This window comes from Phalacrocorax aristotelis, chromosome 5, assembly GCF_949628215.1.
Source record: "Phalacrocorax aristotelis chromosome 5, bGulAri2.1, whole genome shotgun sequence".
Classification (NCBI taxonomy): Eukaryota; Metazoa; Chordata; class Aves; order Suliformes; family Phalacrocoracidae; genus Phalacrocorax; species Phalacrocorax aristotelis.
In genome coordinates, this window is record NC_134280.1 from 29,258,014 (window position 1) to 29,285,919 (window position 27,906).

Consider the following 27,906-nt stretch of genomic DNA (forward strand, 5'->3'; position numbering starts at 1 on the left):
AGACTTTTTAAAAAATTTGTGTGTAGTTTAGTTGTTTGTTACTGCACGCATTGGCTTTCAGCAGTGCAAAATGTAAATAAACTTAATGGTTAAATAGTGTGATCACATACTTTTTATTTCTTAGATAGTGTTGTCTTTTGGGTTTTTTGACCAGCTTGTGTAACAAGGTAGTATCTCTTCATTTGATGATCTGGATGAACTTCAGTGTTTTGGAGAAAGGTATTCAGTTTGCATTGGCTTGCTGTATAATTCCTTTGTAATTACATAGCAGAACCCCCCCAAAATATATATTTCAGTTGAAAGCTGCTTCAGCTAAGAATGGAACTGAATAAATAGAAGTAAGTGAACTTTTTAAATAACACATGAATAGACCATTTGTATTTGAAAATATACAGAAACATTTGGAGGAAAAAAGCCTAAGTTGATGCATGGTTGTTTTCAAAAGTGTGAAGTTTTTTTTTAAGATGAATTCAGATCTTTTGATTCCTATATGTGATAACATTTGAACACTGAACAGGAAGTTCCTTGTTTGTCATGCCTCTAGACAATGTCTGTGGATTATTTGCTTTTGGACAGCTGCTTGCTCTGTGCATTGTACCTCAGCACATGCTCCTTTTCCCATAGATTTTAAATATACTATTGTTGAATGGACGTTGTTGATTCATATGTTGTGGAGCAAATTGTAAATTTGAAAGAAGTGGTGCACAACGTGACCTGCAAAGTTTTTAAGGGCTGTGTTGTGACTGAATGACCCCTGAAGGCTCCTGAAGTATTTTTGGTGGTGAAGTAAGAAAGGATGAGGGTGGATTTGAACAAAAAAGGAGTTTCTGTTACCTTGATGATACTTGGCTGAAGGGTGAGCATCCAAGTGCTGTAGCTCCCAGTTCCCAGTAATTTAAGCCAGGTCACTTAAGCCTTAAACAGCTGTTAAGGTGCTCTAAAATGTTGAGGCAACTTCAAAAGATTGTGTAGCCTTATATGTACAAGAATACATGGCATGTATATTTTGATTGTAGGGAAAATGCATAATTAAACTGGTAAGGTTCATGTGGAGTTCTCTAGTTATAAATAACATATGAATTTTGACATTCACAGGTTTGCCTCCATATGAAATCTAAAGCATGGATGCATAGCCTTCAAATCACAGTTCTCAAGTCTTTGGCTCAACAAACCTTATTTAAAAGTACTGTTTTTTCCCTTTGAGCTTTGCTGTCATCATCTTCCTCTTGCTCCTCTTTTCCTTATTCTTTTCCCAGAACAAAACCAGTGAAAACTCCCAACTCCCTGTTGTTGAATGGTTCTAAAGTTGTAAGATTTTAAGTCTTTTGTGTTGGCTTTCTGAACAAGCAATATATTGTTAGGTACTGTGAGCATTGGTTGGAGCAAAACTAACTAACTAAAAAAATAGTCTTTGAACACTTTTGTAAATGCATGGGTTTGGCCTGTTTTGTAGGATGCTGAAGGAGCAACGAGGTTTCTGTGCATCCTTTGGCTGACTTCTCTGTTATATTCCTCTCGCAGCGTCCTTATGGGCTGTGCAATGGCCGCCTTGTACCAGTCTAGGTGAGGGACAAACTGAACTAGGGTTTCTGTTTTATCTCAAGCACAGTGTTTGTTTCTATGTTACTCTTTTTTGAAGAAGTGAAAAAAACAGAAGGAAAGGGAGAGGAGAGTTTCATTGTGTCTAAAACTCCTTAGAGGTTTACAGTGTCCTCATGATAAGCACATAAGTGAACAATTTTGACTGTTTTGTAGTTTTCTTTGAAAAGCTGATGAAAAAAGTGTCTAAGAAGCTAAATTTTAATTTGATATCGGCTTGATAGTTCTGTACTGGACTGCTCATGTCATTGGTTTTACTTTTTAAAACCCTGTTTTACAGCCTACTTAAAAATGATTTTCCTACATGTGGGAAATAGTGAAGTAATTAAACACATTTGGGTCTATGCATAAATTTTCTAAAATTAACTGTCTCTTTCACACTAATCTTTCTTGTCTTTAATTGGGTTGAAATGTGTGAAAGGGAAAAAGGTTTGATAGGGAACTATTTTTCAGAGAGTAGTTTAACTACAGAGCACATAAAGGAGTTGTTAGATATGCTTGGGCCAGGGAGGCAAGAACCTTCTGTTAAAAGCAGCAATATTTTTGCATTGGCTTCTGCTGCATCCTTTTTGAGTAAATCACCTGCTATTTCCTTGCTTTTATACTTTTCACTCCAGTGGAGAAATTCAGGTGTGCTGCAGTTAGGAACAAACTATCCTATTGGTTCAAGAATTAAAAATCCTTAATCATGAAATTGTCATTGTAATGTACATCATGTATGGATACATTTAATGTTGATTAGTTTACATTTTCCTTTTTCCCTTTTTTGTTTCCCCAGCAGAATATGCTAACCTATTCACTAACGGCAGTGCTGACTAACTGTTTCAGTCTTCATCTAATAAGTAAACTAATGCGTGACCCACTTGCACAAAACTGAAAAATCATCCTGGAAGGTGTGAAATGGTAGGAGGCATTTCACAGAATGACAGGTTGGAAGGGACCTCAGGGATCATCTAGTCCAACCTTTCTAGGAAGAGCGCAGTCTAGGCAAGATGGCCAAGCACACTGTTCAGCCGAATCTTGAAAGTGTCCAATGTGGCCGAGTCAACCACGTCCCTGGGGAGATTATTCCAGTGGCTGACTGCCCTCACTGTGAAAAATTTTTCTCTGGTGTCCAGTCGGAATCTCCCCAAGAGCAACTTGTGTCCATTCCCCCTTGTCCTCTCCATGGGACTCCTTGGGAAAATGGGAGTCTTCATCTTCTTTGTAGCTACCCCTTAAGTATTGGTACATGGTGATGAGATCCCCTCTAAACCTACTTTTCTCAAGGCTGAACAAACCCAGCTCTCCCAGCCTATCCTCGTATGGCAGCTTCCCAGACCTTTGATCATCTTGGTGGCCCTTCTCTGGACCCCTTCCAGCCTGTCCACATCTCTTTTTTTATACAGCAGGGAGAATTGGAAATGTGATGGAAATGGAGGTGAAGAATATTTCTGTGTATATCCTGCTGTAGTAGGGTTGTTGTAAAATAGTGGAACAAACAGTTTCAATTCTTTGATTGTAGCTATGACTCTTTTTTGCACTTTATTTACAGCTGAATTCTTACCCCCTCCTTTCTTCTCAGTAGAATTGTTTTCCCTTTGGAAATTATTTTTCAGTGCTGAGTAGGAAGGCAACTTGTTTCAGGTGTATGTATGTAAGTTTTAACCCCAAAGCAACTGGTTTTGCCCTAGGGAACATTTTACCTTCAACTCCATCTTTGTTTTCAAAGTATGTTTCCTGTAAATTTTTTCAGTTAACTGGAATTTATGAAGCATATCTTGGGATCAGCATTCAGTCTTTCACCTGCTATAAGAAATTTGAGACACATGGTTGTGCGTTTTGTAGTCAACTTTTCACTTTTGAGTAAGTGATTAATCTCCTTCTTGTCATGTTTCATGTCACAGTAGCACTGTCGTTTTCTCCCCCTGACAGCCTGACACTGTTTAAACATCAGTCTAATTTTGCACATAAGCCAGTTTAAGAGAAGGCAAAAAGAAAGAAAAAAAAAAAAGAAAAAATATCACGTGAGGCATGTCACAATAACTTATTTTCAGAAGCAGCAGGCTTGCAGAAGGCACAACTTGCTCTGTTCTGTCTTGATTTCTGCTGACAGCAGGCTGTGGTGTTAAGCACATATAAAAAAAATCATGAGTATTTCAGACAACAGAAGTATGGGAGAGTACATATCTTACTGTGAAATCAAAAGGCAAAGCTTGTTGGAGAGAAGGCAGTGAAGTCCATATATAATTGATTCATACCGGTATCTCTCTTTTTAGGGAAAATGTCTGCTTTGTGCCATGTGTTTTAAGAATTAGTTTTCTTTATGCTGTAGTTCTTGATACAAGTCTTGCCCCTCACCTTCAACAACTCAGCCTTCACCTTTTAGAATGATGTTTAAATATGCTGATTTTACCCTTCTGTTTTATAAGTTCACAGTAAGTCACATGGAGGTCATGTCTAAAATAGGAGCAAGTGATCAGTTAGGAACGGCTTCTGTCTCCTGTATATGAAATCTGTTATGTACTGTTCCTTACTCTGTGATGTTAGGTACATTTGTATTGCAAATTCTTCCTTTTTTTGTCCTCTGAGAACCAGAATTTCATGGCAAAATGGGAGAAATGCTGCTGTTCTGTTTCCTTTTTAAACAAGTTGCACAAGAATCTAGAAGTAACATCTGTGATGGGTCACAACCATAACTCCTAGTTAAACTTGATAACGGTTTTCTTATGTAACTCTGTATAATCTCAGTATTCCTGGAGGTGCGTGAATACGCTTTAAAGAATGACATCCAACCAATATATATGGTATGTAATGCTGCCCTAATGAGAGAACAATTTAAGAAATACCATTGTACCTGAACGTTTCCATCAAGGTCTTCAGGAGAACAAGAGAAGACAGAAAAGACAGAAAGCCTTTTAGATAACCTTTTGGTAAGGTAGGGTATTAGATGCTGTTGTTCTGTATATTTTGTGGTTGCTTACTTATCTTTATATATGTGAATAATGAAATTCCTGGTGAATTCAGCAATGGTATTTTCCACAGGAAGGATATTATTATATTATCTATAAAGAAACTTTATTTTTTTTAATGTAAGAATACATGACTGAAAGGTACCTATCATTTAAAGGTTTTAAACTAGAAATTAAATAGCAGAGAGCTTATTTTAATGTTTAGTCAGACTTCTGCAATACTGAAAACTTCTAATAACTTAATGTTATTTTTAAGGACAGAAGTGAGAAAAAGAACTGGGAGAGCAATGCACAGGGAGAGTGGAAGAGAGTTCATTTTTCCTAGGAAAAGCTCTCTTATGGTATCTTATTGTCAGCTGTTGTGTGTACAGTTGCCTTATTCTCATTCCAACTTTTTTTTCAGTTTTGAGGTGGTGAACTGGGCAAAGTAGTGAACTGTCATCTGTGTGGTCTTTTCTCTTGCAAGATAATGAAGGTGTAAGGCAAAAAAACTTTGGGTCAAGGTTTACAGTTTTTTGGGTTTTTTTCTTAAATTAATTTTGCTCTCTGTCTGCTGAAGAAGGCCTGGTTAAATTCATCCATCCTCCACTGGGAGTAGGAATTCGCAAAACTGGTCACTTTTCTTATCTCCCAAAGATTTTAGTTGAAAATTTCCTTTCTGGCATACAGGAGTTGCTTCCTTGTGATGAAGACATCTGTCGTTGGGTCCAAAGTCATGTTCCTCGCTAGAAAGCAGTGGGTTAAACAACCTTTACCTGCTTTACTGAATTCCACTAAAGGGGAAAAAGAAAAGAAAATCACTTGGGTGTCTTCACCAGATTGACATATAGGATAGGAAGTGTTAATAACATCTAGGGGCTTATCAGTCTGCCGTAGACCTTTGTATCTGTTTGTAGGATAATCGCTTTCAGGCTTTTATGATTTTATTCTTCTCTCAGCAGTGGCACAAATGTGTACTTACTATGGAAATTACTTACCCTATCCACTGTTAAGCAGCAATACCATTAAGTCTGAGTATTGGGTCTCAGGGGTAGTTATTGCTATGTCTACCTGAAGGACTCTCCAGGCACAAAACTTATGATTTCAAATTTTATTTTGGGTTTTGATGTACTGAATAATGTCTTTGTGACTTTGAAATATTCTCTCCGCTTCCTTGTTCAACTGAACAAGGAAACCAACTAATCAGACAGAAGTACTAAAGCTGTGTTGAAATATTAACTGAAGCATTCCTGTTAAAAATATCATCTCTCATTTTTGTTCTGTGTCTTCTAAGGATGGAAGAGAGTTTCTTGTGTGGTTCCCAGAGCACTGTGATACACCAGGTTCTGTGTTTCTCTGCATGGCCTGTCCTGGCCTTTCTCTCTGTCCCCCTGCCTTCTCCTGTGTTGTAGTTGTCCTTCCACAAGGTGCGTGGTGGTGTAAATGTCACTGCATACAGGATCAGAATGTGCAAAAATATTTTTATTACACAGACTTAATAGAATATCTATAAAAAGAAATAGTATTCAGTCATTGAGAGTAGCTTTGTCACTTCTACCTTCATCCTTGAGTAATGCAAATTTCAATGGGCAAACATCACCTAGGGAGGAATATTTTGAGAGCTTGAAAACATTCTGCTTATCTGCTGACTGAGGAACAGAGCTGTCTTGGGGGGTTATGCCTCAGCTTCTCTGTAGTCAAGGCTGGCAAAATGAAATAGCTTTTCTAATTCTCCAACTCTTTTTGACAGGTGAGAAGTTGATGGAGACTTGAAAATCAAATGGTAACTTTCCTAGAGCACATCTTCCTGTATCACATGAAATGATCTGGGCAATTAGCTGGGAGCAAATATTAATAATTACTTCTCCATTAATTTGGAGACAAAGTAGTACGTATCAGAATTGGTACTGTCAGCTGCAAATGGTGATGTATTGTCAAAGCTGAAGTAATTTGACTGTGGGACACGCTTTCTGTGCTTTGAGGGGCTTCTAAAGTAGTTTATTGCAGTCCTGAAAATTGTCGGGGAGACAACAGGTTTTTCTCCCATTAGCTGTACAGCAGTGAGAGAAGTACATTGTTTCTACCCACTGATGCCTTAAAATAATGGAGGGGGGGGACACACTACTATTGTAACAAGGTCTGTTTCAGAACTCAAGAAAAGGAGAGCTTACTGCCTTTGGAAGAAGGGGCAGGTGACTCAGGAGGACTGCAAGAATGTTGTGAGGTTATGCAGGGAAAAGATTAGAAACGCAGAGGCCCAGCTGGAACTTAAACTGGCCCACCACCGTTAGGATAACAAAAAATGTTTTTATGAATGTATCAGTGACAAAACGAGGGCCAGGGAGAATCTTCTTTCTTTGTTGGATGCGGAAGGTAACCTTGCCATGAAAGATGAGGAGAAGGCTGAAGCACTTAATGCTTTCTTTGCCTCAGTCTTTAATAGTCAGACTGGTCATCCTTAGGATTGTCAGGTCCCTGTGCTGGGAGATGGAGATGGTATTCAGAATGAAGTCCCAGTTGTTGAAGAGGTGGCAGTCACCGACCTGCTCCTTGACCTGGATGTTCACAAGTCCACGGCGCCAGATGGGATCCACCCGGGGATACTGAGGGAGCTGGTAGAGGAGCTTGCCAAGCCACTCTCCATCATTTATCAGCAGTCCTGGTCAACTGGGGAGGTCCCAGATGACTGGAAATTAGCAAATGTGATGCCCCTCTGCAAGAAGGGTAGGAAGGAGGATCTGGGGAACTACAGGCCTGTCAGCCTGACCTTGGTGCCGGGAAAGGTCATGGAGCAGATCATCTTGAATGCTATTACGCAGCACATACAGAACACCTAGGGGATTGGGCTCAGCCAGCATAGGTTTATGTAAGGCAGGTCCTGCTTCACTGACCTGGTCTCCTCCTATGATAAGGTGACCCACTTAGTGGATGAGGGGAAGGCTGTGGACGTTGTCTACTTGGACTTTAGTAAGGCCTTTGATACTGTCTCCCACAGCATTCTCCTGGAGAAGGTGGCTGCTCACGGCTTGGACAAGTGCAATCTGCGCTGGGTTTAAAAACTGTCTGGACAGCCAAGCCCAGAGAGTGGTGGTGAATGGAGGCAAATCCAGTTGGCGGACAGTCACAAGTGGTGTTCCCCAGGGCTCAGTGTTGGGGCCGGTCCAGTTCAATATCTTCACTGATGATCTGGATGAGGGGATTGAGTGCACCCTCAGTAAGTTTGCAGATGACACCAAGGTGGGTGGAAGTGTTGATCTGCTGGAGGGCAGGAAGGCCCTACAGAGGGTGCTGGACAGGCTGGATTGTTGGGTCGGAGCCGACAGTATGAGATTCAACAAGGCCAAGTGCCAGGTCCTGCACCTGGGCCACAACAACCCCATGCAATGCTACAGGTTTTGGGGATGAGTGGCTGGAGAGCTGCCTGGAAGAAAAGAACCTGGGGGTGTTTGTTGACAGCTGCCTGAACATGAGCCGGCAATGTGCTCAGGTGGCCAAGAAGGCCAATGGCATCCTGGATTGTATCAGGAATAGTGTGGCCAGCAGGAGCAGGGAGGTGATTGTGCCCCTGTACTCGGCACTGGTGAGGCTGCACCTTGAATACCGTGTGCAGTTTTGGGCCCCTCACTACAAGAAGGACATTAAGGTGCTGGAGCGTGTCCAAAGAAGGGCAACAAAGTTGGTGAAGGGTCTAGAGTTCAAGCCTTATGAGGAGCAGCTGAGGGAGCTGGGGTTGTTTAGTCTGGAGAAGAGGAAGCTGAGGGGAGACCTTATTGCTCTCTACAACTACCTGAAAGGAGGTTGTAGCGAGGCGGGGGTCGGACTCTTCTCCCTAGTAACAAGCGATAGGATGAGAGGAAATGGCCTCAAGCTGCACCAGCGGAAGTTTAGGTTGGATATTAGGAAAAACTCCTTCACCGAAAGGGTTGTCAGGTATTGGAACAGGCTGCCCAGGGAGATGGTTGAGTGTCCATCCCTGGAGGTATTTAAAAGAAGGGTAGACGTGGTGCTTGAGGATATGGTTTAGTGGTGGACATGGCAGTTATAGGTTAGCAGTTGGGCTCAGTGATTTTAAGGGTGTTTTCCAACCTTAACGAATCTATGATTCTGTTCTATGATGTGTTATTGGCAGTGTAGGAAGCCTCTGTCCTGCTAGGATACATCACAGGAGTACCCTGTCTTGCCTGAACTTTTTCAATTAAAAACAAAAACAAACAAACAAAACTAAAACAAAAACCCAAACCCACAAAAACAAAGAAACAAACCCCAACAAAATAACAGTACAACCAACCAAAAACCCAAACCCAGCAACAACAACATTGATTTCTTTGGGCTGAAGTTTACCTTGTGGAGCATTGCTCTACTGTTGTGAGCAGGTTAAGCTTTTTCTTCTGAGTTTGATCTAGTATTTTCCTTCTCATATATCTGATGGAATGAGCACTTTTTAGAGTTGCCATTGTATGTTGTCAGGCCTTAGAGAATGGGGTGGTTTTTTGCAGGATCATCTAATTCAAGTAAATGCTTAAAGGCGCTTAAAGAAAAGTGCTTATGTGGATGCAGTTTTATCCCCTTCCTTCCACTTATACACTCTCCTTTCATCTGCAGATCAGAGGAAGAAAGTGTTGCCACTGAAAAGAGGGGCATGTCAAACTCCTTTGAATCAGAAGTAATCTTTTTCTTCCTTCTCTTAAATTCCTTCGTATTAGTTGATCTCTTCCTGCCACTCCTTTGGGTTATCATGTGCTGTTGGCCTGATCCAGCCTGTAACTCTGTCCACTCAACACTTGTAGCATAGCCCTAACTGAAAGGAGGAACTTTTGACCCTTAATTGGAGTTTGTTACTGAAGCGGATTTGTATTATGCTGAACTTGGGTTATTTGCTGGAGACGTTTCTTAAAAACTTTGAAGGAAAATGAGTGAGCTAATGAAGGTCTTTGATCTCTTCTGTACAGAAGCTAACTGATGTTTGCGTGGCTCATAATTAATTTCATCCTTCAAATTAATTTTCATGAAATTACCAGTGAAGTAGTAGTTCATAGCTTTCTAGTAGGCGTTGGGCTTAATTGTAGCTCTGGGAAATTCTGTTCATGATAGAGGGCAGCATACTGCCGTTGGGTGGAAGAGTTGGCTGGCTTGCTAACAGCACTACGTTCTTGGCCTTGTCTACTGTTATCTGTTCAGTGTCCCTATCTCCTGGTAACTTCACCAAGCAGTTTGCTCTTTTCTTCTCATGTCCACTCACAAAGGTACTATCTAGTTTATTGCAGCATATGTGCAGATATGTGTCTAAAGAACACTAGCTTAAAATTTTTTTGTTTATACAGCCTTCATTGGTTCAGTTTATAGATGAAATTACTTAAAACACTTTAGCAGAATGATGGATGACAAGAGCATTGGACTCCATTTAGCTTTAAGACTATTGTTACTCTGCTACAAGTCAGTAGATTATTCCTGTAAAGCATTACAGTGATGCCAAAAGATCTTGCAAATTCCACATCTGCCTTTTTTGCAAGAAAATGTAGAGATGACAGATTTAATGAAACTAGAAATTGCTGCTTTCACTGAACTTCAATGCAGGTGCTTACAAAATGCGAAGATTTAATTCTAAGATCATATTTTAAATAATGAGATGAAATGAGTTTTAAAAGCTCTTTTGTTGTTATATTCTCATGCTAACTCTCCTACTGGTTTTGAGTTGGCATCTTAGGATTTTGGGTGAAGTTACTCGGTGTTTTTTTGCTGTCCCCGAAGAGTTTTTTTTCGTGATCTTTGGCCCTACCTGTCTAAAATTGCTGAAGTGTGAATTGTGCTGTTCTTAATTTAGTATACCTCTGTGTGTTGTGTACTCTTTGAGTGTCATTTGGATTGCTTACAATTAATTAAATTTATCGTAAAGGAGAAGCCTGGTAGGAACCTGTTTTAGACCAAGCTTCTTGCAATAGTAGACTAATGAGTCAGCACTTGTGTAACTAATGCTTAAAAATACCTTTGTTACAATATCTCCTTTTTTCAATTAAACAGTTCTGTGAGACAAAGCAGTTGATTGCTTTTGTGTTTTATGCTGGATTTTTCAACCTTTGAAAAATCTGTTGAAATGCCTGGAAATATTCCATATTGCATTTATATTTAAAAATATTAATGGGATGGAAAGGACTTTTAGATAACCTGGAGCTGCAGGTTCACTTGCACTGAAAACACGTTGTTCTCTAATTCCTTGTGGAGACAACTGAAACTGGAGTTTGTTTGTACCAAGTGGAAATGTTTCCTATTGAATGAAACAGCTAACTATTCCATAGGACACTTTTTTTTTGTATAGGGTGTTTTAAGTACAGTGTTAGAGGAAGAAGAACAGGAAAAGGGGATATTTGTTTTGCCTGTTGTAATGCAGTGAGTCTCTTATACTAGTGATGGACTGGAAAATCATGTTGCATGTAGTCTCATCTTCTCTACCCCCTCTGCTGCGGGGTCGCTTCAAAATGAGAACAGTGATGTTTTCCTTTATATTTTCCCATTTTTCATAGACTCCCATTTCTTTTTAAAATAAAAGCACTGAAGGGTTGTATTTACTTCTAAAAGAAGTAGTGAGAGGTGGAAAGAACTCGACAGTTGTCCCGAGGCAGCTGAAAAACTAATAACGAAAGAAATAGTTCAATGTCTGTAAAATATCTGGTCTAAAATGAATACGTCTCTCTGCCCTTCTTGGAGATAAGCTGGTTAATGGCATTTCAACAGGCTGGTGAGTATTGTACATGATCTCTGTTATGTAAGAACACTAGATATTACTGCAGTGTGAACTGTTATCCTTGCGCATCATTTACATATACAGTAAGTAATGAACTCAGAAGCAAAAAGACAAAGTATCTCAAGTGGTTTGTATATTTTTCATTTCTTGGTATAAAGTATGCTGTCACAAGGTGACCCAGAACTTTGTAAGTTCCTTGAAGACACCAGGTCTTTTTTCACAACTTCGAATGCTACTTAAGCAGGTGGAAAAGATGATGATTTAGATGTAACAGTACAACAGGACAGAGATTACAGAGAGATAAATGTTATTGAAATTTAGGGTTGTTTCTGTGTTGCTTTCTGAAAGACTTCTGGATTTTTTCTTCTCTCTGAACTAGCTAACTTGGAATAATTTAGTTGGACATATTTTAATATCCAATGTTTGCTTTATGTACATCTTAATAGTAAAGGAGAAGGCAGGCTCATCTTCAAAACAAGCATGTTAATGTTAGAAAGAGAACTATCTAGAGCTGTCTGAGCAGCATGTTCTTGGTATAATCAGGCAATAAAATATGTGGGCTTGATGGCGAATTCCACAGCCTCTATAGCTTGCATTTAATAATTTATATATTTTTGTCATTGCTAGTCTACAGAGCAAAAAAGTAAAGACTAATGAGGCAGGTAAACTTCCAAGAGCAGACGGAGAATTTTTTAAGCTTCAAGGTGCATCAGACTATGCTACGATGATAAAACACAAGCAGACATTAGATGACGTTATTAAACATGCAGGGGGAAGGCTGAATTTTGGTAGGAGCTGGGTAAACCTCAAATCGGAGGATAGGTTGTTTGCAGATAGCTGTCTGCAGCTGCAGCCTTGGATGACTGATGACGCATATAATTTAGCCTGGAGTTCACTGAAATATTTATGCTTCCATGGACTGCCTGGTTCCATGTGTACATGGAAACCGCAAGGTTAGTCTGATAAGCTGGCCCAACTACAGATGTTTGTTAGCTGAATCTCTTACTTTCTATAGGTGAGTGGGGAAAAGGGGGTGCTACTTCAATATCCTTGAAATAAGGATGCAATAAAAGCTGTTTTCAACACTGTAGGAAAATTCCTTGTATACAGGAATTGCCCCGTCCTTGTACAAGATTGCCTGTATTTGGGGTTATTTAATGCTTGTTGTATGGCTATTAGATTCTTGTTCCTCCAACTTTTTCCTAAAGTAATGAATATGATGATTTCATTAACACAATCTACTATGGGAAGCAGTGGATGGTGATTTTCCACTTCCTGAACTGCACTAATTAAAGCAAAAATGTGTTGCAGAAAACATGAAAATTCTAGTTTTAAATAGCCATTTTACAATTTTTGGCACTGTATAATTTTTTGCACTTTAATAAAGATATGAATTGTAAAGTTTTTGTTGAGGAATGGGGAAATAAACTGCAACAGCAAAAAAATGAAATAATGTAAAATAGATTTATTGTTAAGTAAATAACTAGAATTAGGTAGGATTTGTAGATGAGAACAGCCACAGTGCTCACAAGGAGTAGCAGGGTTGTATCTGCATGCACGAGAAAACCCACCCTTGGTTGCGTGTCTTTGCTGCAATGGCTATTAAAACAGTTACAGTATATTATAGATTTCTTTCATTAATTTGAGATGAGCTCCAGTTTTTCCCTCATCCCTTGTTTCCTTGTTTTGATTTCATTGGGTTTGCTACCACTTCAGGAGCTTTTGAGTGTCTGTGTCCCTTGTGGCTAGGTGCGGCAAGTGCTCTTTTGGAAGCTGGAGAAAAGATTTTGCCAGCATTGCTGCCAGGAAACTAGCTCTGTGATAAGGGAGTTGTTCTCCTATCACCATTATGTATGGCTTAATGGTTAATTACAGTTTGTTACAGAATCACTGAATATTGCTGCTTGATTTAAAAGGATACTGTTTCAAGGTGGTTGGGTTTTTTATACCTCTCTTTACAGCTGTGGGTTTCTTCTGTTATTCTTTAGTGCTGTTTATGCGAGCAATGCCATTTAATGTGCTGTTCAGATGGACCTTTTTTGTGACAACATAATATCAATACAATTTCACTTGGAAATTGTACTAATACCGGTTTTTACCTTTAGCAAGTTAACATAAAAAGTGTATCTTGTGTGTTCTGTGTCCCCCCTTGCACCCTCCTCCACCTTTTAGATGGGATATATAGCCATTTTGACATTGTTCTTCCCCTCCCTCACTAGTTGATAACACAATTTTTTTCAGAACAAAGACATAATTATACTATTAAATCTTCTTAACTGTTATGGTAAAAGAAAAAAAAATTGTTTTAATGTTTTGTATTTTGTAAGTATTGGAGAAAAAAAAATAAACACCTGTCAGGAATTTGGGATCATAAGCCCTGTTTTTCTGAAATAGCATGAAATGTGGATTGGTATTTTTTTGTTGTGTAAATGCCAGTGGTGCTTTGCTGTTTTCTGCAGGCTTTTTGTTTGGTATTTTGAGGGTTAAATAAGTTTTTTCTGTTTTTTTTCTTGATCTATCGCTGTAACCACAGTAACCGTTTTAACTGTGTTTGATTTAGTCCCAGTAGGCAAGCAAAAATTAATATTTAGAGCAATTCATAGGCAAAATGAATTTATCTTTTCATCCCAGAGGATTTAAGAAATGAATTAATTAACTATTGTTGGCGTCAAAATTGGTGTAGTATTGACAGGTTAAAAGTTGTTTTGTTGTGTTTTCAGCTCTTTAACTAGCTCCATGCTCTTTCAGCTGAAGGAACAGAAAAGAAAAATAACCATCCACAAAACCCTGAAACAACCTGAACTAGCACTCATTGAAGTTACTGTCGTAAAAATACAAATCAAAGCAAAAACCAGAAAACCTCCAGAGCCTAAACCAAACCAATTCCATCCACCCCCTCCCCAACCCATACAAAAAAGCCCTAATCCCTGCCCCCCACCCTAAACAAGAAGCTCACAAGAGTTCGCTTAGCCTTGCCTTGACTGCATTGCAGGAGGTGCGAGAAGCCAAAAAGATCATAATATTCAGCAACAAGTAAGTGTAGCTCCACTGCAGTTAGCATTCCTTTTTAAACATGTAAATTCTGCCTGTTGACTATGAGGTACGTATTTGAGCTCTTGCATTTTTATGTTGTTTGCAGCTCTATAACTTCATTTCTAGGATCAAAACACAAAAATTAAAGCATGCTTGACTTGCTGCAATTCTTCTTACAGTTACAATATATATAAAATTTATATTAGATATAATACACATTATAGCTATAAACACACATGTATATTTCTCTCTGTGTGTATATATATCTATAATACATCTTCAGTGGTCAGATTGATCCACATGCAGGCAGAAGGCTGGCATGAGTAAGAGTAAAGCCCTTTGATTGGGGTGTAAGTTCTTAGCTCATGGAGAAACAAGGGGCTTCATTTTCCGGTAGTGAGATGTGTTAACACAAAATTAAGTTCAGTTATGTCACAAAAGCAATTGCAAGTGGGAGTTTTGGAGGTGAAAGTGCTCTCTTATATAAGGCATGGTGAAAATAAAGGAATTGGTCACTAATAATCAAAGTAGTGTTACTTCTTACACGGCATGGCTTTCATATGTTGTTTTGTTAGATTTATGGCTTGGATGCATTTTTTCTTTAAACTTCTGCCTTCTTAAATGTTGTCTACAACACTTCTCCATTTTTCTTCCCAAGCAAATATCAATATATAATATCTGGAAGTGATTAATGATAATTAACTTTCTGTATTATTCCCTGTGTTGTGCAGTTAAGAGCAAAGTAAAGGAAAAAAAAAAAGTAAGAAAAACCAGAAAATCAAAATGCCAACGTGACAGCAGCAATTCAGAGAGGTTCAAGTACATTGTATTTTTGTTTAATGCATTAGGTCTTTTGACAGATATGGTCAAATCATACTTTGATCTGCTGATACACTTTGATTTTTACCTAGTCTAGCAGTTTGTTGCTAAGCGCTCTACACAGTACAGATATTGCTTTTGTTTGTCATCTCTTCAGGAGACTTCCAGGGAGGCTAATGCAAACTTACAGGTACCATGGAGGAGTCGGAGAGGAAAAGTGGGAGACTAAAGAGGCATCTCCAAAGTGTCATCACCCTACTTGGTGGTGCCTCAGCAGGAACTCAGCTGTGCTGGCTGCTGCTGTGGGCTGTGGCTAGCTGGGGAGCTCATGGAACTGGGGTTCTTCTCCTGCCAGAAGGCAAAGATACAACCTAAAGTCACGGTTTTATCTGAAAATCAAGTTGTTTTGATTGCTGCTTCAGTAGGTAACGAGTGTATTGTGGGATTCGGTGCTTTACCAGGAACTTGGTCTTAGCCTAATTAATCATTAAAGGTTGTCAGTGTACTATGGTGGAGCTTATTATTAGAGACTGCATGTATTTCAGGGAGCTATGACCCTTTCATGAGTAACTATAGAAACCTCAGAAACAGTAGTTATTAGCTTAAATTATGGAGTTCATATTTTTAAAGAATATTGGCCAGAGTCAAGGGCTAATAATTTTGGTGTCTAAAATGATAAAGATTGTAAAACTAGAATTCTGGCTATTTAACTTTGAGTAACAAGGTGATAAATGAATTATTAGTTTTTACAAGGTCTCTCTCTAACTTTTCAAGAATTATAGAATACTCGTGAATTACTAGACAACACTAGAAAATTTAATAACTTGCATATTTTCTGAAGTTATTGTATACAAAGCATTTTGTGCCCATGCCCTTTCTACCAGGTTCATAACTTGAGTGAAAATTGCTGGAATAGCAAATAAAATGTCTTCAGGTTTTTGTTTTATTTTCAGTATATTTCTAATGTAGATAATCTCTTTATATTATACATGATTTACACTGGTAAATGAGATAATGAAAAAAATTCTGCCTCAATTTGCAAAACAGTGTTAGGTGTAAGTGTGTCTGGTGAAATAGAAGGCAAAAAGAAGAAATGGCGAATGTGATCATTGCTGCAGAACGTTAGGGGCTGTAGTTACAGCAGGTTTGAAAATGGGAATTGAGTATTTGTACAGCTAATGAGGTAATGGAGTTGATGCCAGCCTATGTTTTGGAAGAGAGTTTAAACTCAGTCCTTCGTGACTTAAATTGCTTTATAATTTTGTTGAAGAGTAGAAGGAAACCTGATTTGAAGGGTGAGAGTATTCAAAGATCATCTTACTATTTAGTGATACATATGGCACCGGTGAGCATGAGGAGGTAGGTACTGGATTATACGAACACAGCAAATGCAATATGGTAATCCTGATGTTTTCTGTGTTGCTGGAGTGTGAAATACAGGGGGGAGTATACCATAATGTATTAATAAGAAATAAAGATACTGCTCAAACATGTTACGATGGATTTTGCTCTAGTTGAGAGAAAGAGAAGCCATTTCAGCAGTGGTGCTGTTTTTAAAGCTATAAATCACAAATCATTATGCTCTGGGCCAAATCAATGAAGTTGAACGAGACCATCTTCTGTGTTTGTGAGTAATTGGGATGCAGGGACTGAGCCAGTGGGTAGAAGTGAAACTTGTTTTGATGGCAGGATCAGAATGTTGAAATTAGCCAGTGGGAAGAAATGCCTGTGTTAACTTGACATAATGTTCTGCTTGTGAGTCATTGAGCTGTTCAAGTAATTAATGCTGTCATTGTTTACCTTTTTCTGTTCTTCCCTCTGTGTATATTGTATATTATATTGCAGGTTGTTCGGTCTGCAGGTGTTTTTCTGGCAGGATGCCACTGGCTTACTGAGACAGGACTGTCTGCTGACAAAGCAGTCTCTTTAGGTGGTGTGTGTCTGATGTACAGTCTCCAGGGTACTTTCACATAAATGCTTGCATAAAATGGTTACCTCCTTGAACTAATGTTGAGGGAGACAAACTTAACTCTTATGCATATATTAATTTCCTTGTGATGTTTTAATAACTGGAAGCAGTATAAATGTGTGACAGGATGTTGAGTTGGCCAAAGTTTGCTGGTAATATTATTTTCGTTACTTTGTCAGCATTTTAAGGGGTATCTATCTCTCTGTCTATCCATCTGTCTATCAGAACTGTGGATCTTGAAAGCTGTGGTGTTTTATTATAATGGAAACTAAAGGAATAAATATAAATAGGGAGTGTGGTAGAATGTGGAGTGGGCTGGTAGACCAGCTCCCCAAACCCCACTCTCTGCTGTGGCCAGTTCTTTAGTTTGTTTTCAGTTCAGCAGCCTTTAGTGGCTTCTTGGGTATCACCAAATACACTGGAATCCTACTGGTACCGCTTCCAAGGCCTGTTTGTACCTCTCTGCTTTCCTTGGGAAGGCTCGGCCTCCGGCTGTCCTGTAGGGGAGACTCTGTGGGGACAGGGGGAGAGGGAAGCAGGGAGGTTTCTGTGCCAGCTGCCTGCCCTCTTCTGTGTTCTGCACAGCTCAGTATGCTCAGAGGCTCCCAAAACCAGAATGCAGTAGCTAAGAGTGGCCACCTGGGAGCCTTTCATCCATCTGACCTGTCATACCCTTCTGAAGGATAACGACATAGAGTAATTGCAAATCTCTAGATGTTATCCATCATAATGTGCATGGATGTTTTCTTTTCTGTGTGCTAACATGTGAAATCGTGACTGATCTCTTATGTACCTTTTAACTGTTGAATCTGCCCTCCATATGTAAATCCACACACTCAAACCGCCAAGTTTGTATAAAATATTGCTGCTTATTTTGCTGCTTTTCATGCCTTTCAGTCCTCCTGGGGTTGAAGGTTGCATCAGTTGATTAGCACTTGTTAAATGTTCTATAGCATTTAGGCCACTGTCATTAGAATTATGCATTAGAATGATGTTATGACTCTGTAAAACTTGCCTTTAAAAAAACAAAAAAAACCCAATAACAATTTATCTTTTAGTTGTAGCATATGCTGTGCTTTCAGTTCAGCCTTTGGATCATCAGGTTAACTGACAAAATAGTCATATTCTTATGTCTCAAAACTTGAATCCAAGCATATTTGACATAGAACATTAGTGTTAAATATTTTTTTGGTGTAAATATACTTTCTAAATAACAGAAACAAGCACCAATATCTTTATCGTCTTACCCATTGGAGAGCAACACTGAGCAGCAAAAGCAAAAACCTGCCTTATGCAGAAGCCTGTGCAGTGCTGGGGAAACGAATGGTGCAGAAACAAGAACTGGCTTCCTTGAACTGAAGTAGGCTCATTGGTGTTTTTATATTACTGGTTAGCTCTTTGCAGTGGTGTAAGAATGGAATAATCATGTCTTAAGCTTTTTTTTAAAGTAACAATTTAGATATGGAGGTCAGTCTTAGATCTTGTTCTCTGAAGACTACAGTATAAATCTATCAAATGGGATCTGGTTTTTTAATGTGCTGTTTACTTCTGAAGCGATATTGAGGGGGTAGTTACTGTCTGTATGTGATCAATAGTCTTCAAAATAATTTCACCAGTGACTTCATTAATCCTATTCAAAATGCAGTGGTGAGGGGAAAAAAAGAAAAAAGAATAATTAGCCGAATGAAATTGAGTTAGTAGGTGTGACATCCAATTATTTTCTGCCCTGGAGATAAATATCAAGTAAAGGTTGGATATTACAGCTTCAGTGTAGCACCTCTGCTTCTTCCGAATCAGACTGAGAAGTAGCCATGTTGTGTGAAGAAGAAAGATCGTGTGTCAGACTGTTGTGGCTAAACGTAGTTTGATTCAGGGGTGGGTTAGCCACTTGTGATTGCTGATTTAATTGAGGACTTTTCTTCATGAAAAGTTATTGGTTTGTGGCTTGCTACATGGCGAGTTTTATTTTGATAGTCTTTCTGCTGTACGGAGGAAAATCATTTTGGGGTAGTGGTTAATGCAGGAAAGTTGAATGCTGTATCCATATACTTGTGCTATTGCACAAGCGTGCTGCAGAGCTTTTTGGAAGACTTGTGTGTTCCAGCACAGCATCCTTGAGGGCTGAGACTGAAGCATAGAATTGCTCTCTCACACCCAAGGATTTCTTCTAGACTTTCCTACTAAGAAGGCATCTTTAGTTGCACTTTAAGTTGTGACTGAGTTAACATGGCTGTGTGATAACTGGATGCCCTGATTCATTCGAAGGGTTGACATAGAATGGAAAAGCTGGACATGACAGACTAGATCAGATTAGCTGTAAGTGTATAATAGACCTTATTGCATGAATTGCAACCAAATGCAATGCTTTAGGCTGTTGTAGACATGGTTTCATTTGTGAAATGTGAGAACTTTTCTTTCCCCTTCATTTAAAAAAAAAAAAGAAAAAACATTGCATTTTAAAATCCTGGAGGGCTTTACTTGAACACTATTTGGAAATACTGTATCACTGCTTCAAGTTGATACCGTACTTATATTGTGTCCATGCAGCATTGTTTTAATTTCACTGCTACCTTGGGATATATTTCATATATTTAGTTCTTGCTAGGCAACTGCACAGATTTTTTTTTCAGTGAGAATACAGGTATAATCTTTTCCTTTCTTGTGTTACTTAGTGCAGTCCAGTTCATTCTTGCACTTCTGACAAAATAAGCTTATGGTCTATTAAGAAAAACTCAACTGTTTAACTAGTTAGCTGTCAAAAACAATGTCGCAAGTACCTTTATGTCCATGTAAACTACAGTTTATGGAAAACTAAATATTGTTGGGGAAAAGTTTTATTACTGAACAGATGTAGAACGGTTAGAAATTTTATATAGATTATATAATTATCTGGGGAAAATAAATTCAAAATGCTGTTAAGAGGTTTTTATATTGTTTAAAAATTGGTCAATTTCTCACAAGATAGTTATTCTTCCAATCCATATTTTTAACTCCATGGTGAATTTACCATTTTCCCCATGTACTATTTTTCTTTGACATTGTACAGTATATAACTTATGTAGACAGCACTTTTTTGGGTGAGAGAGGTGGTTTATTGATGTTTGTATAGATGTAAGAATTTAATGATACTGATGAGATGCAGAAGTACTTCTACCGGTTTCCTAATGTAGTTCTGCTATTCCTTCTAATAAAGTACTCCGCTGCTCAGACTCTGTCCTCAAATTGTGTTGTATTAAATGCAGATGTGTGATGCAGACAAGTGGTTTTTTGATTGAGGTTGGATATCATGAAACTTAGTTCACTTGATCGGAGCATAGCACAGACATTCAGATCTGAACAATAAAGAGACTTGATTCCAAGCAGTAAAACTGTGGAGGTGAAGAGGCACTGATCTGATGGTGAGAGCACTGGCATCATTCATTTGAAGGAGGAAAGCTTTGAAGTTAATGGGGAAAAATCCCCTCCTCTCACAGTCTTGACAACGTGGAGATGCATTAATGAAATTTAAGGGGTTGGATTTCATATTTGGTTGGTTTGGGTGCAATTTTCAGTTCTTATAGCTTTCATTTTCCATAGATTTGGGTCAGTAGTTTTACCAGTAACTATCTTAAGTGGTTGTTTATTTCTTGGAAATAAACACAAGCTTAAAGAAGTAATTCTGTAGGACTTTAATAAATGTGAACAAAGCAATGATCCGTACTTACTGTTACTGAGCTGTTACTGTATCTAGAACTGATGCAAGCAATCTGATGTTAATGGTGCCTTGGAATATTTTTTCAGACTTCTCCTGACTAATGCTCTTCCTGACTGTAAACTGTTGTGGCTAATTGCATGCATTTGATTTTTTTTTTGGTAACAGGATGCATGGTAAACAATGGTGTACAGGTACCTTTAGGGACAATGGAATTCCCCCTGGTCAAAATCGGTGTGTGTATTAGCTTGAGAATATAACAAACTTCTTCAAAATAGACTTTGCTGTACTTGAGTTTTAGTTGGCAGATTATAAATGACTCATCAATTTCTCATGACTTACTAGACTGGATTCAGGATATTGCTTGATTTTTTTTTCTTGAGAGTGACCCAATTTTTTGCAATTTCAGCAGAATTAATGGCCAGATGTTTTTCAAGTGTTTCCGTATATAATTTCAAATTATATTGCACCTACATTTTGAAAAAGCCAACAGTAAACCTTTTTAAGGGCTTTGGTATGTTGAAAATGCATTGCCTAAATGTGACCTGTGGAAAAGACTTCCTTTATCATATTGATCATGCAGTGTTTTTCAAAAACTCCTAGTAGCAGGAAGTGCATTTTGGAGTATATCTTGAATACAGAAAGTCTTTAAAAATGTTTCTTTTGCTACCTTTGTAGCTTCCTTGATTTCCCCATACCCTGAATGGGAACTTCAGCAAGTGGATTTCCACCTTCATACTGTCTGCTGTGTTGTCAGTCCATCTGTGTAGCCACTCACACATCCAGGCAGGGGCCTGTAGAGGTAATCCAAATTCTGATCTTTATAAGAGAATGCTTGGTTCATACACGCCAATTTATACCTGCAAGAGTATTTTTTCTGTCTTTCTATGCTAATCAGTTATAGAATTTGTGGTAGAAGTACTATTCTTCTTTTAAGCCCACTGAGTTTATGAAAAGTATAAAAAAGAAGGCTCCTGTCTTTCATTGAGAATACTGGATTTCATTTTGTTTGCAGATACCATTCTGAGTAGATTGTAACTATAGCTAATCACTACGTAGCCTATTGGTAAGGATCAGCCAAAGTCCCATAAATAGCTGGAGTCGTATCAACAGGGCTGCTATTCTTACAAAGAAAGAAAAAGTTCTTTGCCTTTTCTGGGAGGATACAAACTCTCTGACACTTCATAATTACAGTGAGTCTCTCCCCATAATGTGTAGTTGATTTAAAAACAAACAAAAACAAAGAGGCAGGAAGAAAAAAAGGAGAAAAGTATTGCCTTATGAAGACAAATCAGCCAAAAGTAAAGGCCACACGACATATGATACTTATTTCAAGCTTTCTCTGAAGCCTTAAGTAGACCTTTAGTTGCGGGAGGAGGACATACTGGGTTTTATAAATTTTCACGCTTTCCCAGTAAAGTAAGCAGTAAGCAGCCGTTTAGTGTTTAGTGTAGGAAAGACTGTAATTCATTGGAAATACAGTTTTCTGTCCAGTGACATTTTTGCCTGAGACAATAGCTTACTTGCTATTTAAATAAAAGCAGTTCCTTGGTGTTAATGCTCTGCATGTAGAAAAATTTTCTCCTTGAAATAAATCTATAGTGTGAAGAAAGGGAGGATGACTGGGTGGGCCCTTATCAGAGTTCATACAGGTTCATGTTTAAAATACAATCCACCCTAACATTTAAAAATATTAAGACTAATGACTAAAAATTTAATTATAGTGTATTATATATTGTGTAAGTATTGGCATAAAAACACTGACAAGTCACTATGGAGTCATTTAAATAATTACTAAATACTACATTGTCAAGAACTTGGAAGGGTTTCGATAAGAACTTCCTAGTTTAAACAACAGACATTTTTCTTTCTGGATTCAAGCAGACCTGGCAGGTCTCAGTACTGAGACTTCACGGAGAGCGCAGAGCAAATAGCAGCATGAAGACTTCGGAGGAAGGAGGGAGTGTAGTAGTTGGTGCAAGACAGATGTTTAAAACAAATGAACAACACTGGTGTGTCATTCTTCCCCACACACCTCCCAGAATACCCAAGTTTAGAGATCTCACCTCTAGCCTGTCAGCAATAGAGTTTAGAAATGCAGTGCTCCCACACTCATAGTAAAACAGAAATCTGTAATCTGGCACTCAGTTTTACGGGACTTTTGTGGCCCTGCCTACACAGGAGATGTGACTTTAGTCTATCAAATCATAGATTTGTAGAATATCCTGAGTTGGAAGGGACCCGCAAGAGCCATCGAGTCCAGCTCCTGTCCCAGCACAGGACAATCCCAAAATTCACACTGTGTGTCTGAGGATGTTGTCCAAGTGCTTCTTGAATAGTTTCAGGCTTGGTGCTGTGCCTGCCTCCCTGGGGAGCCTGTTCCTGTGCTCTACCACCCTCTGGGTGAAGTGCCAGGGGAGGGTTAGGTTGGATATTAGGAAAAGGTTCATCTTCCTGCCATTCGCTCGGATCCTGTCATTGGTCACCAGAGAGGAGAGATCAGCACCTGCCCCTCCTCCTCCCCTTGTGAGGAAGCTGCAGGCCGCAATGCGGTCTCGCCCCAGTCTCCTCTTCTCCAGGCTGAACAAACCAAGTGACTTTAGCTGCTCATATGGCTTCCCCTCCAAACCCTTCACCAACTTCACGGCCCTCCTCTGGACTCTTTCTAGTAGCTTTATATCCTTAATGTACTGTGGTGCCCAAAACTGCACACAGTACTCGAGGTGAGGCCCCACCAGCGCAGAGCAGAGTGGGACAATCCCTTCCCTCGACCGGCTGCAATGCAGTGCTTCATGCACCCCAGGACATGGTTGGCTCTCTTGGCTGCCAGGGCACACTGTTGGATCATGCTCAGCTTGCTGTCGAACAGAACCCCCAAATCCCAGCCTCTCGTTCCCCAGTCTGTATGTACAGCCAGGGTTGCCGTGCCCCAGGTGTAAAATCCAGCCCTTGCCCTTGTTGAACTTCGTACAGTTGGTGATTGCCCAGCTCTCTAGTCTGTCCAGATCTCTCTGCCCTCAAGAGTGCCAACAGCTCCTCCCAATTTTGTGTCATCAGCAAACTTAATTAGTATTCTTTCAAGTCCTGCACCCAAGTCACTTATGAAATTATAACCTGATATAAGGGTAAGACTGTGTGAGCTTTGCTTTCCCTTTCATTTGTCTTTAAGTATTCATCGTAAAAGGATCCAGCTTAGTTCTTGCCTTGACTGAAAATCCATGCTTTTCCCCTCTATGTTCCATTGAATTAAGTTGATACAAAGTGTTTGCTTCTACTAGTTGTTTAATATTACTAATTTTTATAGTCTTTAAGTTAATTAAAAATGTAACCTTAGCTCAAAAGTGTCATTTTACCAATAAATTATCAGACCCCAGTACGTTCAGTATGATAGCTGGGGTGTATAAAATGTGATGGTGGCTAACCGCTTTGAGTTCCTCAAAGGCTAGCCACCCTTTCACGGAGTAGCAAAATACTGTTGCATTAGGAAATACCAGTTCCTTGTCTTTTTTTTTTTTTTTTTTTAAATATACTCTTCTTCCCAGTTGTAGTTAATCATTTGGTTAGTCCTTAACATGCGCAGATGTTACCTCTAAAGCCTTGTTGTAAAGGGTGGGAAGAAAGCATAACACATAGTATGCTTTGATAGAAGGGGAAAAAGCATGATGCACAGATACATTGTAACTTATTGTTTGGATTTTTGCTGTTTTTTAATATTCTGGCTTTTTGTGCAATGTGCATCAGTCGTCACGAGTGAGCTCCTTTAGGCTGTCAATTTGACAAATGGTACGTTTTAGTTTTTAAAGCTTGTTTGTCACTTCATACTGTCTTTGAATATATTCTTTTTCTGTAGTGTGTCTAAGGTGCTCCTTTAACATCCCTTGAAATCTTTGAATATTCACAAATATTTTTGTTCAGTTTAGGTAATTTCACTGTAATATTCTTACATCTTGAGAGAAAAATCTAACATGACAGAGCACTATAGGCAATGTTGGATTTTTTTTTTTTTCCTAAGGATTAGGTTTTAATACATCCTTAAAGAATTTTGAAGGAGTCTGTCAAAATCTGTACTTTTAGTGCACAATTCTTTGGCTTCTCACTATGATTGATTGGTTATTGAAACACAAGTAGCTATTAAGATTGATCTTAGAGATATCTGCTTTAGTAGATAAAAGGAGTGTGCTCTCCTTTGGGGAATTAGTTTGTAAAATCAGTTTAAAAGAAAAATCTCTCCATCTTTAAACTGTGCTCTTTTGTGTGTTACCAGTCACCAGGCTGTTGTTCCTGACCTTGTTCAATGTTAACAGGCTATAGGTTCTGCAGCAAAAACATCTGTAATGGAGGTGCTGGTTTGCAGACACGCGCTGTTCTTGCCCAGTGGCTTCTATGGTTCTGTGATCACAGTGCAGAAGGAAATCAATTGAAATTCAGTCACTCCCAAAGTTTAGCATGGGAAGGAGTTGTAGCAATTTAGATACGGGAAATGCTAGACACTGGTGGTTTTTTCATATGATTTGTGGAATGCCCCTGAAAATAGAAACTGTTTTTGTTTTCTATCTGATGCCTTTGGATCCTGATTTGGGATAGTTTTAGTTGTAGCATGATAGAGAGAATATTCAGTTTGTAGATTCCTCCCCTATTAATACAATTATTTTTACATGGTTAGAATTGCCTTTGTAGTTCTTTACGATTGCAGCTTGTTGGCCTTTTCCTGGTAACGTCAGTGAGAATCAGGTTATGGCAGTGTATATCTGACAGCACGTGAGAAGCTGGTGCGTGCTTGCCTCCAGCTGGGGAGAGCATTGCTAAGTTTCTTCCTAATATGCCTCAGCATTTATAGTGTTTCCTATAAAGCCTATCGTCTCTTACTGTGACTGTGTGGTTCCAAAGCAGGACTAACTTGTGCTTTGCTGGATCAGAGCATATGGAGAATTCACAGGTGCTTGTCAACCCCTGGCTCCTTAGACTTTTGCTGGGGAGTTTGCAAATGCAGGTGTCAAAAGGATACTGTTTTTCTAAAAAATCTGGGGAGAAAGGAAAAAAAAAAAAGGAAAAGAAGGAGGTGTCTTCAACTTTTTAAACATTTGATGCTGCTCTTGTGCCTGTTTCCCTTGTTTCCAGCTGTTACACACTCTGGATTCCTAGGAGTGCGATGTTGAAGGTCCTGGTTAGTTGATGTCCCGTGGATATCTGGGTTAGCAAGGGTGCAATGTATTTTACACCAGCAGCTCTTGTCAAAAGAGTAGCTTGCAAGTACACCTAACTGTCCTCCTCACTGCTGATGGTTTTTATTTTTTTGCTTATTAGTGTTTAATCATAACAATTTTCTTTATCAAATTATGAAAGCCATTAAAGTAATGTTAGCAAGAAATACTTGGGTAATCTCATCAGTCTGTGCTTCTTTAAGTTCAGGATTCTGGCTGTGAATTTCATGTGTATCTTGTGTGTAACAAAAGCAGTACTACTAAGAGTGTTGTCAAATTGGGATGGCCAGATAGTGTGTTATCTACTCATACCAGCAGCGTGATGTCTTGGCTTCACAGTTTGAGCTTTTTTGGTCCGAGGACAATGTCTATGTATCCAGAATTAGTAGATTTTTGTGCCATCAACAAATCTACAATTACAGTGCAGGACCTTTTTTAAAGCCCGTTACAGATTTTCTTCAAGAGTTGAAGTAGCATGTACTGCATTCCATTCCGTAGTATACCCTGAGTTTTAATTGCCAAGAATGTGTGTTTTGTGCTATATTATGTCATATCAAATGATACTGTGCCGAGGACAAAGGTAGAAAAACTGAATGAGAAAAAATAATAAAATAGTATCCCTTTTGTTAGGTGGTAGGAAAGCTTTGCAATCTGTCAGAATCAAGTTGTGCATACCTTCCTTGTGTGTGTGTCTGAAATGTTAGGAGAATACAAAGGAAATAAATCTTCAGAACACCAGTGAACTTCATTTTGTTACAAGCCGTTTCTATTTCTTCTACTGATAAGTAACCTGATGCTTTACCAGTGATACTTTTCCCTTCCCCTGCTGCCCCACTCCCTCTAGATCAGAGTTAACACTTGCATTGCATTAAATGCTTCAGTGAAGAGCATGAGTTTAAGACTCAGTGAGTGATAAAAATTGATTTAGAAAGACCAGCAGTGCTGCAGAGGCGGCAGTGGGATCGAAGTGCTGGTGGTCAAGTCCTTTACTGTTATATGAGAGAATAAACAAAATTAAATAGTGGACACTTTGGTGAGTTCCCTCCTTTGTGTCTTTGCCACGTTCATTACCTGCAAAGGTTTTTGCTGTTTTTCACCCATGTGTTAAATAGATAAATCAGTTTCCAGCCAACTGGATTAAGACTTGTTACATATGTGTCAAGCCCACCAAACCACTCTATTGCTCCCTGTCCTCAGCAGGACAAGGGAGAGAAAATATAATGGAAGTTTTGTGGGTTGAGATAAGGACAGGGAGAGATCACTCACCAATTACTGTCATGGAAAAAACAGACTCGACTTGGGGAAATTAATTTATTACAAATCAAATCACAGTAGGGTAATGAGAAATAAAATCAAATCTTAAAACATCTTCCCCCCATCTCTCTCTCCTTCCCAAGCTCAGCTTCACTCCCGATTTCTCTACCTCCTCCCCAAGTGGTGCAGGGGGACAGGGAATGGGGGTCATGGTCAGTTTATCACATGTTGTCTCTGCTGCTCCTTACTCCTCAGGGGGAGGACTCCTCACGCTGCTCTTCTGCTCCACAGTGGGGTCTTTCATGCACAATAGTCCTCCACGAGCTTCTCCAACATGGGTCCTTCCCATGGGCTGCAGTTCCTCACGAACTGCTCCAGCATGGGTCCCTTCAATGGGGCACAGTCCTTCAGGAACAGACTGCTCCAACATGGGTCCCCCACAGGGTCACAAGTGCTGCCAGCAAACCTGCTCCAGCATGGGCTTCTCTCTCCACGGGTCCACAGGTCCTGCTAGGAGCCTGCTCCAACATGGGCTTCCCGCAGGGTCACAGCCTCCTTCAGGCATCCACCTGCTCTGGCATGGGGTCCTCCATGGACTGCAGGTGGATATCTGCTGCACTGTTAACCTCCATGGGCTGCAGGGGGACAGCCTGCCTCACCATGGTCTTCAC

The 27,906-nt window shown here is 39.3% G+C and overlaps 1 protein-coding gene across 4 annotated transcripts in view; it reads left to right on the forward strand.

Annotated features, from left to right (window-relative positions):
• The window catches only part of PARD3B (par-3 family cell polarity regulator beta), a 442,892-nt gene that overhangs the window by 46,916 nt on the left and 368,070 nt on the right, over positions 1 to 27,906 (forward strand). The window contains exon 2 of one of the 4 annotated variants that reach the window (XM_075093711.1): positions 21,459 to 21,582. The exons of the other annotated variants lie outside the window; for them this stretch is intronic. Within the exon in view, the coding sequence (XP_074949812.1) occupies positions 21,484 to 21,582 (99 nt within the window). The 5' untranslated portion in view covers positions 21,459 to 21,483. The remainder of the gene's footprint in view (positions 1 to 21,458; positions 21,583 to 27,906) is intronic. 4 annotated transcript variants of the gene reach the window in all.